At 37.7% G+C, this 16,361-nt stretch overlaps 1 protein-coding gene across 3 annotated transcripts in view; it reads right to left on the bottom strand.

Annotated features, from left to right (window-relative positions):
- Positions 1-16,361, bottom strand: part of ZNF410 (zinc finger protein 410) — a 36,485-nt gene that overhangs the window by 19,049 nt on the left and 1,075 nt on the right. For all 3 annotated transcript variants that reach the window (XR_004423259.1, XM_033108983.1, XM_033108982.1), the window contains exons 2-5: positions 5,188-5,370; positions 4,072-4,207; positions 2,293-2,511; positions 835-1,026 (exon numbers count right to left, since the gene is read on the bottom strand). Coding sequence is in view for 2 of the 3 variants with exons in the window: in XM_033108983.1 (XP_032964874.1) it covers positions 835-1,026; positions 2,293-2,511; positions 4,072-4,207; positions 5,188-5,220 (580 nt within the window). In the remaining variant the exon portion in view is untranslated. The remainder of the gene's footprint in view (positions 1-834; positions 1,027-2,292; positions 2,512-4,071; positions 4,208-5,187; positions 5,371-16,361) is intronic.

Raw genomic sequence — 16,361 nt, forward strand, 5'->3', positions numbered from 1 at the left:
AGCTATGTACTGACATAAGATTTCAGCTTAAGCTTGGTTTGTGATGACAGTGTTGTACCTTACTTTAATAACTTGTTTTATTACCTTAATTGTCACAGGTTAGTGAGAAAATACAGAGGCAAAAAGCATTTTGGCATGCTACACAGGCAAAGGTTTTGCAGTGCTTTAGGAGTGGTTTGAATATAGCCATGGTCCTCAAGCTTTAACATGCATCGGAACCACCAAGCGGACTTCCTAAAAGATTCAAGTTTCTGATTCAGTAGCTAGGGCCTGAGAATCTGCATTTCTAAGTTCCCAGGTGATGTTGATGATCCAAGGCCCACATTTTGGAAATTAATGGATAGAGAAAAGGGCACAGTAAGTAACACAGACACGCTGAACTCAAAAGAAATAGTACTACAGCCCTCATGGCTAATTGCTAAATTGCCATGAACAACAATTTAGCTTCAGCAATACATCATGTCAACTGACTTAATTTTATTTTCATTGGTTTTGTAGTTTTATTTCTATTGGTTGATACAAGTGTTTTCATAATGGTGTAAAGGCTGTAGGTGTAAGGAACATTAAAATAAAAACAATTCGAGATCTGTGAAAAATTTTTTCCTTTAAATGGGGCTCTGTACATTATTTAAAGCTGACAATTGAGACTAGTAGGTGATTCTGCACACAAACGTGGCATGGCTATTTTCTAGAAAATAAGACAATTTACATATTTCTAGCCCTCTGCTCAAACCAGTAAAACAACTTGGATTATATACCACTCAAAACATAGCCATTGCCTTGCATTATCAAAATCTCTGCAGAGAATACGGGAAAAGGCCGCAGGAATCTCACCATTGCTGCTGGTTTTTGCATTCTTTGCCAGTTGTGCACGAGTAGCAGCAATCAAACTGTCATGGGCCAACTCCTGAACCCGGAGGAACCACGGGATGCTACTGTCTGTGCTCTCACTAGAGAGGAAATCATTCCCTGAATCCTCTGCCTCATCTTGTACAAATACTAAGTGCTCAGCTGAAGAGCCCAGACCTGGAAGAAACAAGAAGATATGTGACAGTTAGCCATCAAGTAATCCTTTGATTGGCCCTGGCTCAGAAACCCTGTGTGTCCTGAGTCAGCTATTCCAGATCTTTACCTCTCACCTCAAGCTTCAGTTCTCACATAAGATTAGGTTATCACCTTTCCACTTTCAGCCTACAGGTCTGTCTTTATCTTACCTCCTCCCATTTCAGAGGCAAAGCTATCCTTCCTCAAAACCAGGCTAACCCTCACCTCTAATATCCCAATCCTATCCTTTAGTTTTCCCCTCCTGTATCCTTCAGTTGTCTCCTCTCTCCCATCTGCAACCCATTCCTCTCTACTGGCCAGCTTACAGCCTCCCTTACAGCCTTTAAATCTATCCAAGCTCAAATATGTTCAATCTTTATTTTTTACAAAAGAACAGACAACCACAAGTACTTCTCTAACTATCACCTTCTCCTTCAAAGTCAATTTTCTTGACAAGTGTAACTTCTAACTTGTGTATCCACTTTCTTAGCTGTCATCCACTCCCTTCTCTTTAACTCCAGCCTACAACTCTAGTACCACAGTAACAATTGCTCTTGCTAAGTAAGGTCACCAAACGTACACTTCCCAGTTCTCATCTCACTAGCCCATCCTGAAGTATTCGGCATGAGTTAGTACCCTTTCTTATTTAAAACATTTTACTCCCTTGGCTTGCCCCACACGACTCTCATTCTGTTTTCTTTATCCCTCTCTAGCAACTCCTTCCTGTTCTTCTGTTACCCTTGTAAAAAATTTTTTCAGGGTCCCAGATTTGCTTAATTTTCTGTTTATGCTTCAGATTATTCCTGAATCAAAGAATCCATGCTCATTGTTTCAGACATTTTCTGGATGCTGCTAAGCACCAAAACTACTTCTTTCACAGCAGACCTCTCTAGAACTCTAGATTTCTCTTTCTAACTCTAAAAGACACCTCCTCCCGAATGCCCCTCCCATATCTCAGCATCAACAGGCACAAACCGGAACCAATCATCTTCCCTCCAGCCCCGTTCTTCCAGTGTTCACTAGCTCGGTGAAAGGCACCACCTATCTAATTTCTCAAACAAGAAACTTCTGAGTCATCCTAGAGTCCGCCCCCTCTCACTCCACATTGAACTGATCACTCCTTACACCAATTCTCCAAAATAATAAAACTCCTTTCCATTTTAATATGACTGAGCTAAATATGCCCCACTCCCAATGTTTCTTAAGCATGAGCTGAGTTCAGAAAAGGATAAAAAAATATATATATACCTGCTCTTGTTAGGTTAAGAAGAATAAAAGAAGTGCTATCACTTGGTTGTAGATCTTGCAACAAGCTAGGAGACTCTGGAGTGGACAAAAACTCCGGGGACTTCTGTACTGTCTGAGCCCTCGTCTCCTCTCCGTCTGGGCCCACATTCACCTGAAGGCTTCGCAGCACAGCTGAGGAAGGAACCTCCTTGGAGGAGTTAGTATGATTTGGAGTATCATCTAGTAAAGGGAAAATACCACAGTTTTATGTAGTACTTATCTCCAGTGAGCCCACCATCTTGATGTAGCACCTAATGCCCTTGTAATATCCTTTGGTATTTCACACCCTTACAGGGACAGACAGCATTTTCATTTTACAAATACAAAATTTGCCTCAGAAAAGAACAGAGGGATGGCTTTAAGTTCTAAAGGGAGTAAGCCAAAAAGTGGGGGACAGAATCCTCTGACACTTGGCTGTAACTAATAACCAACCATCCACAACTGGCCTTATAGACAGATCCTTGTCCTTTTGAGGCCAGAAATCAGTCCTTTTCCCTTGAAAAATATGGTTATACAATGAATACTAACTTAAAATAGAACCTAAATTTAAAATTATTTTCCTTGGGGAGAGATAACTTCCTTTCATTTATATAACATACGTATGACAGTTCTGGTGAGTAAGGGGGGAAAAAACAGCCTGAGAAGTAACTGAAATTTTATAGAATCATCAATATATTTCATTATCACTCTGGGTTTACACTAGATGTAAAGAAATAATCAGAAGACTTTCTAGAACTTTATTATAAGGGAGGGGATTAATTACAAAGGTTTTGTTTGCAATAAAATGAGGAATTACACTACAGTGCTGAAGCAGCCAATGTTTTCAGGGGTTTTATTCATCTTTATCAAAGGCAGAAGACTTTGTAACAAATAAGTTGTCACCAACAGGGTAATATTCACCTTCCCCCAATTTAACATTAATCTTCCAAATTTTAAAAGGATCAGAAAACAAAGAATTCACTGCATCCAAAACTAATGCTCTCCTTGCTTCCAGTCAAGTGATAAGATCACCCTCTTCCCATCCAAAGCTAATCTCACTACACATGCTCAGCAATCTGTTAGTACTTCATTCTACCTATCCTGAAGCCTCCTCACTAATTATCCACTCTTTCTGCTGCTTCTCTAACTGGCTCTTTCCTCTTAGCATAAAACCGCTCGTACATATTTCAAATCTTAGAATTCTTCCATCTACTTACATCCTTCCCTCCCATAAGCAGAAGAATCTTTACAAAGTACAGTTACTTCCTCAGCTGTATTTCGCCTGCATTGATACCTCAAAGCACTGCAGCCTGGCTTTCCACCCCCCTCTCCATGGAACAAGTCCTGCTCATCTCAACAATGGCCTTGCTGACTCCATCTCACTGGGCCTTAGGAACACCTGACACACTGACGATTCCCTTGGGCTCCATGCCTGCCCTCTATGCCAATACTCCTCATACGTACTCCGCTGGCCTTTCCTTCCTCCTCCTTCCCAGGCTCTCCTGTCTTACCTGTACCTTGAACAGGGAGTCCCAGATGTTGTGCCTTAGCCTTCTTCTTACTCTCACACTCTATGGGTGATCATATCCACTCCTATGGCTTAAACTACCAATGCACTTATGACTCCCATGGCTGTTTTTTCTCCATGATTCCTAATTTTGATAGTTCCCACCAGTTATAAAGTCTGTTATCCCATTCCACCAGTACCACGGAGTAAGCCTAGGACTCATTTATCTTATCTGTGGTGATCATAATTTTTACCTGGTAACATCAGCCGACTGCATTCTGAGGCCTCAGTCACCGGAAGGAGGGACAAGCAAGTAATATCTTTAGCTTCTGATTCTACTAGCCCCTGTCCCAATGGGATGGACGTATTCTGAACAAACTGTACCAGGAGCTGGGGTGGGGGGGCAACATTGAGAAATACAGGTTGTTAGAAATGGATCGAAACCAAAAGATGATGATGTAACTTACCAAAGGACAATTTACGAAAAGATGATGGTGTAATTAAGTCTTGATTGCTCACTAGTCTCAGCCATATTCATAGAAAAACTAGATTAATGATAAAATAACATTTTAAGTTATTTATATCAAGTCCTCTCTTCTAGAGAAAGGCTAAATTATATAATTAATTTAACCTCTGTCACCTTCCACCAGAGAAATGATAAAAATTATATTTTTAAATGATGGCTTTTAAAAATTCAACCACATTGTACTGATTACATTTTACAAAAAGTACTTTTCTGTGTATTGCCTCTTTTAATCCTAACTATAACTCGGTAAAATTGAACATGTATTTTAAAGATAAGAATCAAGTTGAAGACAATGACTTTTCTAAGGTCACATGACTAGTTAGAAGCAGTATCAGCCTTCAAACTCCAGTAATCTGATTCCAAATTCAGTAACCTTTCGATTATGCAACACACATGTCCTAAAATTAAAATGAGAAAAGTAAATAAAAACTTTAAATGTTTAAGTCCACTAATCACATTTGGAAAGAAAATACTTTCAAAAGTACACAAAATTAATAAAAGAATGGTTTGTGGTAGTAAACATTTACATACGTGTACACACATACACATACATGCCATATATATAAAATAAAGTTTTGTTATTATGTAACTACCTAGATGTATAATTTTAGTTATTTTAAAAAAATAAAAGTCACAAGATGTAAAAACAGAATTTTTAAATCTTTGAGAAAGTACTTAGAAATAGAAAAATAATAAACTAATAGTTACGACCAAAACCATGTGGCCCACAAAGCCTAAAACTTTACTATCTGGCTCGTTACAGAAAAAGCTGATCTCTGAACTAAATGAGGACACTTTGGAACATAGCCCACCAAAGAAAAGGAGACAAGCTGACTGGGCTCACCTCTGGTTTGGATTCTAACTCATCTGATAACATTGATTCAGCTTCCAAATCCTGCAGCTGTTCAGAGCACAGATTAAAATTTTAATTCGGAGTCAATGACACTTTCCTATTATGCTCATATTCCTCTAGGAAATGCTATGTTTTTCCTGTAAGATGCTGTGCTGGGTGGGTAATCAATTTAACCTAAAAGAGAGAAGAGAGAGAGAGAGAGAGAGAGAGAGAGAGAGAGAGAGAGAGAGAGAGAGAGAGAGAGAATATTAAAAGCAGAGGAAAAATGTAGGAAAACACTTGTTTACATATCCAAAAATCACAACAAGCAAGCAAATAAAGAATTCAGCCTAAACACTTGCTTTAAAATAGGACAAGCACAATAGGTATTAAAACCTATAAAAAGTTTGATGTAGAATTTCTACTTCTAATAATCTAAGAAAAGATCTTAAATATGGGAAAGCTTAAATACATGCCCCAAATATTTTCATGTTATCATCTGTGATAATCAACAACTGCAAGCAACATATAAATACACATATAGATCCAACATTTAAGAGTGTTGATTAAATTATGGCACTGTCACTTAAAATATTGTTATGAAAACAATGCAACAAAGAAAAATGCTAATGACGTGTTAAATTGCAAAAATAAAACACAAACTGACACACTTGCTAATATTAAATCTAGTTAAAATATTATAGGAAAAAGTAAAACAAAATTCACATAGCTGTGATAGTAGCTATATTAGGTGGTAAGCTGGTATGACTTTTTTTCTTTTCTCAATTTTCCAACTTTTCTAAAAATAGTTATACAGTCATTCCAAATTTGGTGTTTCCAAAAAGTAGTACTCTCAGGACTGTGACACAGGTGTTTTGTCCCTGTTTTAAATTCTTACTTTCCTTTTTTAAAAAGATGGTAAACATAATTTATTTATAATTTTAATAACAATTCTTTAATTTTGAAAGTTTTCTGGAACATTAAACATGAATTAATTTATATTAAGCCTTCTCAGATGGTTTAAATTTTTCTTTTCGGTGGGAGATTCCACATGTAAGAATGTGGGCCAATTGAAGGCTTTCCCACATTATTTTCATTCAAGAGGTTCTGTTCAGTGAGTCCTATCATGCCTTTGGAAGGAACAGGGATGACTGAAGGTTTTCCCACATTCTTCACATTTATATGGTTTCTCTCCAGTGTGCATTCTCACATGTATTCAAAGTTTTTTGTTTTTTGTTTTTTTTTTTTTTACAAATGAAGGCTTTGCCACATTCCTTCAATTCATAGGGTTTTTCTCCATATAAGTCCTTTCCTGTCCTTGTAAGAAACTGTGTTCTCTGTAGGCGTTACCACATTGTGTACGTTCATAGGGTTTCTCGCCAGTGTGAGTTCTTTCATGTCTTTGACACAAACTAAGCCAAGTGAATGCTATCCCATATTCCTTCCACTGATTCCAGCATGCATTTTCATGTGTGTTTGAATGGCTGTGTGACAAGTGAAGGTTTTATATGTTTACATTCATAGGGTTTCTCTACTGTATGAGTCCTTTCATGTGTTTGTAAAGCACTGTGAGATCTAAAGGCCTTTTCTCATTCTGTACATTCATAGGGTTTCTCTGAGGTGCAAGTTCTTTCATGTTATTTGAAGATAACTGGGATACCTGAATGCTTTACTACTTTTACACTGACAGGTTTTCTCTTCAGTATGATTTCTTTCATGTCTTTAAAAACTTTTATAGCAACTGAAGGCTTTTCCAGTGTTTACATTCATAGGACTTCTCTCCTATATGGGTTCTCTCACATATTTTAAGTGAAGTCAAAGAACTAGAAGTTTTATGACCCTATATTTGCAAGGACCATGTGCACTATGCGTCATCATGTGTCTCTGCAGGGTTTTACATGACATGAAGGCTTTCCCACCTTCTTTACATGTAAGGGACGTCTCTCCATTGTCATTTCTTTCATGTTTTTCAAAAAAGTGAAGATAACTGAAGACTCTGCCAAATACTTTACATTTATGTGTTTTATTCCTCTATATTTCTCATACTCAGGGGGCTTATGTCCAGTGTGCAATCTGGTATGTCTATTATTGGATGAATGATTCATGAAGATTTTTCCATACACACTGTATTCCCACGGTTTTACTCTAGAAGTTTTCTTCTTCAAATTTAGATTTGGAATGAGGCTGAAGTTTTCTTCCACATTGACTACCTTCTTTACTTTCACAGAGGCCTCTATCTTATGACTTCTTAGTTTTTTCTCATTTTTGTAATGATCTTCAATGTCATGATCTTCCCATTCTTCACCTATTGAGGCCAGGGTCCTGAAGGTTTCCCACATCACATCCCTACAGCTTCTTCTGTGAGGTATCCAGTAAAACCCACTCTTCCAGACAACCACATCCTTAGAGGCCACTGAGTCCGTTTCCCGGCTTCTGGAATCCCCCTGCACTATCCCTGTAGCTCCCGTGGCCGGTGCTGGTAATGCAGAGATACCTGGGCTGTAAAGCGCAGCTGAATGTGAACACGAGCCTGGCCTAAATTCTTACTTTCTTATAGCTTAAGATTTTTTCAGGATTTTCACAAGTGAGTCCACTTTATTTTGTATACTTGTTGTTAAAATTGGAAGCACTATTATACAAAAAGTGATCATGCAGTGTAAAATGTACCCAGGATGGGAGTTTTCAATTAGTACCAAGGGAAAGTGGGAAGTTAGACTATGATAGACTTCCTCTACAAAAACATTTAGAAGTACCTGAATAAATGTTATTGCCCTGTTAGTTCCTCCCTCTCCCCCTAGTTAGCTGCCAGAAACCCACATATTTCATTACAAAAAAAAAAAAATTTTACAAAATGTAAATAAAAGTGCTCCTTTCAAGTTTCCCACATAAAACGAAGTGTCATAAATCTTCGACTCTTCCTTTCAGATACATTTTTCTTATTCAAGCATTCTAATAGCTCAGTGTGGTTTATCCATCCCTCCTTTTACAAAGGAAGGTCCAAGGCTCAGGATATCACTTGCCCGAGTTATTAAGCTCAGAGCCAGACTCCAACACGCAGAGCAGGTTGGCATGAATAGTGATTACATCTTTCTAGGTCTGATCTTGAATCACCAGGGTTTAAGAATTCCTTTTCCTCAATTCCAGCTCATCTCAGGAAGTCAAGAAATTACCAAATGTTTGTTTAGGTTTCCCTTAAGGTTTCTCCAATTTTGAGATTCCAGGATTGTAAAATTTCTAAGAAACTAGACAACTGTTTATTGTCTTCATATTTGTTAGGTTATTTTAGAAACTAATGGTGCTGGCTCCAAGGATAGGCTTCTGTTATCCTTACCTAATGAAAAACAAAAAAAATTAAGGATATGAATACATGCCCTGAACAAGGGAAAAATCAGATATAGATCTTAGACATTTTTGCAAAGCTGTAAGTACAACTTAGAGAAGGAAGCTACCACCTCTCATAGTTTAAGAGTCACCTCTAGATCACCATTTCTCAATGGTCCATGGTTATCAACGACACCCTTTTATTTTAGTGTTTTCATTTAAATGATAATCTTAAAAAAAAAAAAAAAGCACAAGCACTTCTGGAACAAATGGGTATCTACATTAAAACTGAATACTCCCATATAATTTTGGTGCCCAAATTTGTGGTTTGTATGCATGCTGTACCAAAAAAAGAGAGAATAGTCAGATATAGTAGAATAGGCAGGCTGACCTCAAAAGAATCTCTATGAGAGCACTCTGTACGTACAGCACATCAAATGTACTGTGTGGAGCTCATCTTTAACACAGCAACTCGCTATGTGTACATTAGCTGCAAGAGTGATGGCAAATACGCAATTCAATTCAATTCTATTCCCAATTCCAGTCACTCATTTAACAGATTTCAAAACTGCAATGCCAATCTTTTTTTAAACAACAGCTTCACTGAGACATAATTCACGTATCACACAATTCACTCATTTAAAGAGTACAATTAAATTATTTTTGGAATATTCATAGTTGTGTGACCATAACCACAATTTCACAACATTTTCATCACCCCAAAAAGAAACCCTGCACCCATTGTAGTCACTCCTCGTTTCCTCCCAAACCCTCCCCCAACCAGGCCTAGGCAACTACTAATCTACATCCTGTCTGTATGGATATACCTATTCTGGAACTTTCGTATAAATGGCATTATGTATGTGATCTATTGTGCCTGGCTACTTTCACTTAGCAAGGTTTATCCTTGTTGTAGCACATATCAATACTTAATTTCTTTTTATTGCCGAATAATATTCTATTGTATGGATATACATTTTATTTATCAATTCATCAGCTGATGGACCTTTGGGTTGTTTCCACATTTGGGCTGTTTATACAATTTGGCTATTACGCTTAATGTTGGCACGAACATTCACGTACAAGTTGTCGTGTGGACATGTTTTCATTCTTTTGGGTATATATCTAGGAGTGGAATTGCTGGGTCACATGGTAATTCTATGTTTAACCTCTTGAGGAATTACCAGGCTGTTTTCCAAAGTGCTTGTACCATTTTGCAATCCAATTTCTCTACATCCTCACCACCACTTATTATCTGCCTTTTTTATCATAGCCATCCTAGTGGTGTGAAGTGGTACCTCACCGTAGTTTTGAGTTGCATTACCTGATAGCTAATGATGTTGAGCATCTTTTCATGTGCTTATCGGGCACCTGTGCATCTTTTTTGAAGAAATGCTAACTCAGGTTGGTGGCCCATTTTTAAACTGTCTTTTTATTATTGCATTGTAAGAGTTCTTTATATATTCTAGATAAAACTACCTTATCAGATATATGATCTGCACAAACTCACCCCCATTCTGTGTGTTATCTTTTTACTAGCCATGCAAATCTTATCTTCAATTGAACAAGGCAACTCTAACTCTACAAAATTATCAAACAATACTTCATTAATGTTGGCATTTAAGAACTTCAGTCAGCTTTGGTTAAATATAAGACCTGATTATTATAAACTGCTTAACAATGCCTTGACATTATAAATACTACCTTGTATGATATCCTCTGCATTAGTATTACAAAAGTTCAAATTTAGAAACACATGAAATAAATATAAATCCAAGGCTAAGTTTTTCTGCTGTTAAGTTCAACATCACATTATTTCATTTTAGCAAAACATTTCTATCACATAATATGAATGTTAATTTGAATTTTCTTGTTCTATGGTGTCATTTACATCTGTATCCTTATTCTTGTAAAACTATAAACCCATAGCAACAACTGACATAATCCTGATAACCTAAATTTTACAATGTACATGGTTCCCTATGGCCATCAAAACGTATTACACTGCTAAAGAAAACAATTTTGTTCAGCATATGTATCTTAGAAATCCACTGACCCTGGCACCACTATTATTGAACTATTTGTAAATTTGTTTTGATTTTATAGTTCATTAGGAGCTATAAGGACTCAGCATAGGAGGGATAAGGACAACCTAGCTTTATGTTTGAGTATATTTAAAATATTTATAATAAAAGTAATTTGCCACCATTGGGAGGGGGGGTCCAATGCAATGTTTTTCATTTAAATGCAATTCACATGACACTGGAGTGAAAGGCACTGCTCTTACTCAAAGGGGAGCTATTTTCAAGATAATTATGGATCTCAGAGGCAATTTCTTCCCGGCTTTCTTATGCTTTTGATTAACATAAGAGATTAAAAAGGCAGTATACCGAACAGTCACCTACAGCACCCAGAGTTGTTTAATATGGACAGTAATATTTGTTCACGTTTATTTTGTATCTTTAGCTGGTAGACAGGCAAAATTTATATTCTTATTTCCTTTTAAATAGAAAAATCACTAATTTTGCTCCATAAATAATAGAAGAGACGACATTTAATTATCAGCAACCAAGGCCAGGCCCATCGAATTGTATTTTCCACAAATCATAAATAAGGAATCTTAGGAATCTTGGCTATAGATAAAGAGTTCACAACCACACAGATCTCAGAAACCCAGGAATTTGATCTAAGTCGTACCGTTCAGACCCTACAACAACTAAATTTTACTGTGTTACATGGTTCCCTAAGGCCATTAAAGCATATTGGACTGCTTTAAAAAAAAAATTCTTGGTCTAGCAAATATTTTTTTAGAAATCCAGTGACCCTGCCACTGCTATTATTGAATATGCCATACCACAGTCAGCCTAGGGGTTAAAAGAATGCAGGCAATAAACCTTTGCAATGAACCAAAGCAAAGAACAAGAAGCCTGAGAAGTTTTAGGAATAAGTAGAGAACTCAACAATAGCAAAGCAGATTTAAGACAACAGCGGTCTCTATAATCAGGACTGCCCCGAGAACAACTCTCCTTCTGTTTTTAACCAAATAAACAAATCCTGGAAACTGAAGTTTGATAAGCTGCATTCTTTTTCTGCAGTACACTTAACATCATCCAGCAAATTATGCATTAACACTAAGTATCTGAACAAGTTAAATAAAGAAGCTGAAATAAGTTTTAAAAATCCAAGGTCTCTAAAGCAGGAATCTAAATTCGGCCTCTGACTTGTTGGTTGAGACCTATGCAAGCTACTCATTTTCTTAGCCCTAAGAAACTCATCTGAAATACCGGAATGACATTGATCTATTCTAGGATTATATGTATATCAGTCAATAAAAATAATCATAAAATTCTTCAGAAATAGTTTTGCATAAGTGCTTAAGAAACAAATAAATCTATCAAATGCTTAGTATACTATTAAAGGTTAAGAACTCTACCTTTTATTACTGAGTCCTAATTTCCTATGTGGTTTTCAAACTTTTTTGACTGTAACCGACAGTAAGATACATTTTCCATTATAACCCAGCAAATGAAACACACACAGACACACATAAACAATATTTTCATGAAACAATACTAATCTATACTATGCTCATGCACTCTGAATTATTTTTTAAATAAGACCCACTAAACTGATCTCACAAACTACTAACAACAGGTTGTATCCCACAGATTGTACAACTATTAAAATACCTTCAAAATGTCAAAAATATATACGTTAAACACAGAATCAGCCATAAAATTTAAAGCCATAGATATAAAATTTCTGTCAATGTATATTACAAACAATCAGCAATTATTATTGTTAGGAGTCCTGGTGAAATTGAGATTACTGGAATCCTGTCCTCGAGCTCTCCCTCTGAGGTCTGCAGAGGAAAAGACTACACACTAGGCAATACTAGGCAATGACCAGCAAAGAAGGTAAGTTTCTGGTCCCAAACTCCAATGCAGAACTCTCACATACTAGAAAGGAATTAATGGTAACACCATTTCCCTATGGTAGAGATGGCCTAAAACCAATGCAGGCTACATGGGGAAATTTTGGGGAGGAAAAACTAATCCAAAGTAAAGTCAACAAGCAACAGGGGAACAGAGGTAATTCAGGTTTCTTGCTTCAGTCCTGACTGCCACACAGAAGGAAGTGTATTCCAAAGGGAAAGATGACCAGGGCCTTTTATTACTCTGCCTAATAAACAAAACAAAGCATCATTGTGTTATTCTCTAAAAAGCAAAGTGATTCCACCCTAGAAAACAAAGCCCAGAATATAGTACTGCTCTAACTTGAGGGAGGTAGACAATGGCTTGAACTTGACCCAGTTTAGAAAGAACTGGGTGGGTGGAGAGAAAAAGAGGAAAGAAATTGAGAAACACTGTGCTGCCCGCAACTGGTCACTATTCACAAAGATTAAAATAAAGCACGTGATTTCAACCAAATGGACTAGTCTCTCTGACCACAGGCCAATCTGCTTCTCAGCTCCTTTCATCTCTACCTGTGGCTGACCACAGATATAGACCTGAACAAGTCAATAATGGCTAAAAAACAAAAACTCTACTAATAGTGAATCACAAAGACCAAAAATTAAAATTTTAAAAAGAGTTTAGATTTTGGTATAAAATGATACTGCTAGGAACAGAAAAATCAGGTAACGTTCTATATCATATCCAGCATATTATGGGAGTTGATTAAATTCTAATGATAAAGTGGTAACAGATACTGATGAACAAAACCTGGTATACAGAATTGTGAAGCCAGAAACAGTAGGATTCACCCTAGGCCTTCCCCCTTTTCTTACCAGGATCTTTTGGGGTGCTCCATTTCCACAGCTCCGATTTTTATTCCAGTCATCTCCCCATTTCTCTACAATCCTTCAGAGCCAAATTCACCAAAAGGGTTGTCTCCACTTGCTCACCTCCAGTAACTATCCAACTCCATCAATCACCAAAACGTCTCTTGTAGGATTACCAATGATCTGCATGTTGCCAAATCCAATGGACACTTTGCTATCCTCATCTTACATGACCTTTGCAATGGACAACTACTGTTTTTGATTGTGCTACATTCACTCAGGTCTGCCTGGGTGACAGGATCCACATTTTGTTTGGGGATCTACCTCTCCCCCATTGATTACATTCTTGGCGACCATAAATTAAGGTGTTCTTTTCTACCCTGGCCAATTTTTGGACACTTGACCCATGTTGAACAGATCTGACACTTTTCCTCAGAATGTGAATCCTAAAAGAAGTAACTGAAGACGGAAAACTGCTGCAGCAGCCCATTAATTCCAGTAATGCAGTCGGCAGCCTCCCCTGGGGCTGCTCAAATTTCTGTCCTTTATGCAGCCAGGGCCTTCAGCATTTCCTTTGGTCCTGTGAGCTGCCCACATCCTTGTTATAAATTCCTCTTCTCCTGAAGTAAACTGGTCACTTGCAACCAAAGAACCATAACTGATATTATCTCTCAGAAGCACTGCCTCCGTCCTCAAACTCGACTCTTTGCTTCCAAGATACATGTTCCTTATTTCTCTCCGACCTTATTGGGCGATTCTCCAGTCTCCTTTGATAACTCCCATACTCCTCCTCCACTCAGCCTCTAAATATTAATGGTCCTCAGGATAGTATTCAGGCCCTCTTTTCTTGCTACACGTTCTCTCTAGTGTAAATTCATCCAGTCCCGTGGCTTTACATGATACAATCTCCAAATTTTTTATCTGTAGCCCAGATATCTCCTCTGAGCTGCAGATTTGTATATAGAATTGTTTACTTGACATCTCATAACACTTTAACTTGCCATCTCAATTTTAACGTGTCCAAAATGAATTTTCTCCGAAGCCTGTTTCCCATCATTCCCTGCCAGCCCTTCTCACTATAACCCTCTACTCAAGGACCACCATTTACCCGACCTAGGAGTAATTTTTATTACTGTCTTTCCTTTGCTCCCAGTATTCAATCCAGTTCCAAGTCCTATTGACTATATCTCTAAAAGAGGAAATATAGTAAATCCACCTAGTTCTTTCTATGCTGCCATCACCCTACACCAGGCCACCAGAAACTCTTGACCTAAAATACTGTTCCTGCCTATTAAGTTGATCTCCCTGATTCTACTATTGCCACTCTCCACTCTTCACAGCAGTAAATATCATCTTACAGTGTGAATCCTGTCACTCCTCTGCTTGAAACTTTTCTCTAGGCTTTCCAATGCACCTAGACAAAATCCAAACTCCTTATCCCAGCCTCTAAGAACCTATGTGAGCCATTCCTGCCTCTCCAACCACATTCTAGAATCACCCTCCTTTACTTGCTCACCAAGCTCCAGCCAGATGAATGAATCTCCCTTAATTCCTTGAACACATGAAGCTCTTTCCTATATTAGGGATTTGCATGTTGTATTTCCTCCATCTATGAATGCTTTCACTCTTCCACTGGTTAGCTGGGTATTTTTTGTTTGTTTGAATTCTTCAGAGCTCAGTTTAGCTATTAACTCATTTAGAAAGGCTTTCCCCGATGCCATAACCACACCTTTATCTTCTATCTGTTGTCTCCATTGTAGCACTTACCACAATTTCTAATTCTTTCGTTCGTTTTTATATAGTATTCATTTTTTGTCTGGATACCCCCAAAATTATAAACTCCATAAACAAGGGCAAGAACTAGTCTTATTCACTAAGTGTCTGGCACAGTACTGTATGTAATTCATAAGGAATTTAGGTCTCCAAGAGTCATTTCTGATACTGTGAAGCTCTAAGGTTGTCTGTGAGCACAAAGGGCTTTTCCACACAAGCTTCCCTGTAAGCACTTAGTAGACACTGAATAAATATTTGTATAACGAATGAATGACGTTGCAAATGACACCCAAATTTGTCTCAACTCCTGACCTCTATTCTGAACTCCAAACTTTCATTTCTAACTGCTTGTTAGTACTTCCATATGGATTTCCAACAGCACCTCAAACCTAACAATGTCCAAAATCCAGATTATCATCTCCCCCACCAAACCTGTTCTTCTTCCTGTACCATCCATTTTAAGTATTGCCCAATCTTCCTCCCACTCAGCTGCAAATTCAAGGTCTTCTACAATCTCTCTCATCCTCCACATTTAAACAATCCCAGTGGTTCTGATTCCCCCCTAATTTATTTCTATTTAGGTCTCTCATTATCTTTGGAGTACACTATTAAAATAGGCTCCTAAGTGGCCACCCTGCCCTTAAAATTCCCCTTTTCAATGCATCTTTTACACAACCACTCCAGTTATCATAGGAAAACACAGAAATGCTTATATTACTCCCCTTAGTCAAAGTTCTGGGTCAGAATACTAGTCAAATCCCTAAGCCGGGCATTTCAAATATTCTACAGATCCTCAAATACTGTTACAGTTGCAGCACCCACTACAGTCCTCAATGAACTCTACTCCAGCCCACACGGGACTGGCTATTAAGTGAACACACCAACCTATGTCGGTGCTCAAGGTCTTCACTTGGGAAAGTTCCTCAACCAGTAATAAACACCCCCAATCCAGTCCTGATCTTGAGCAATCCTTTCCAGCTTTTAAATCCAACTCAAATGCCACCTCCACCAAGAAGGCTGTCTGATCTTTTTTGCTCCAATCAGAACAAATCTGTCCTCACCTTGGTGTTTTCATAACACACAGTTTAACCTCTCCTTAACGATTATTTCATCTTCCTTTGGGTGTTAGTTGTCTACATGCAAATTTTTCTCATTGGTTAGGTTTGTGGAGTTTATTCATCCTTCTTCCATTAACCTAGCACAATGCTGTGCACAAAGTAAGCATTCAGGAAATATTTACTGAATAAATAGGTAAACCCCTTAGTTTACTAAGGGGAAAAAAAGCCAAAAGCTAGAGATTAAGTAACTT

The sequence above is a fragment of the Rhinolophus ferrumequinum genome, chromosome 6 (assembly GCF_004115265.2).
Source record: "Rhinolophus ferrumequinum isolate MPI-CBG mRhiFer1 chromosome 6, mRhiFer1_v1.p, whole genome shotgun sequence".
NCBI lineage: Eukaryota > Metazoa > Chordata > Mammalia > Chiroptera > Rhinolophidae > Rhinolophus > Rhinolophus ferrumequinum.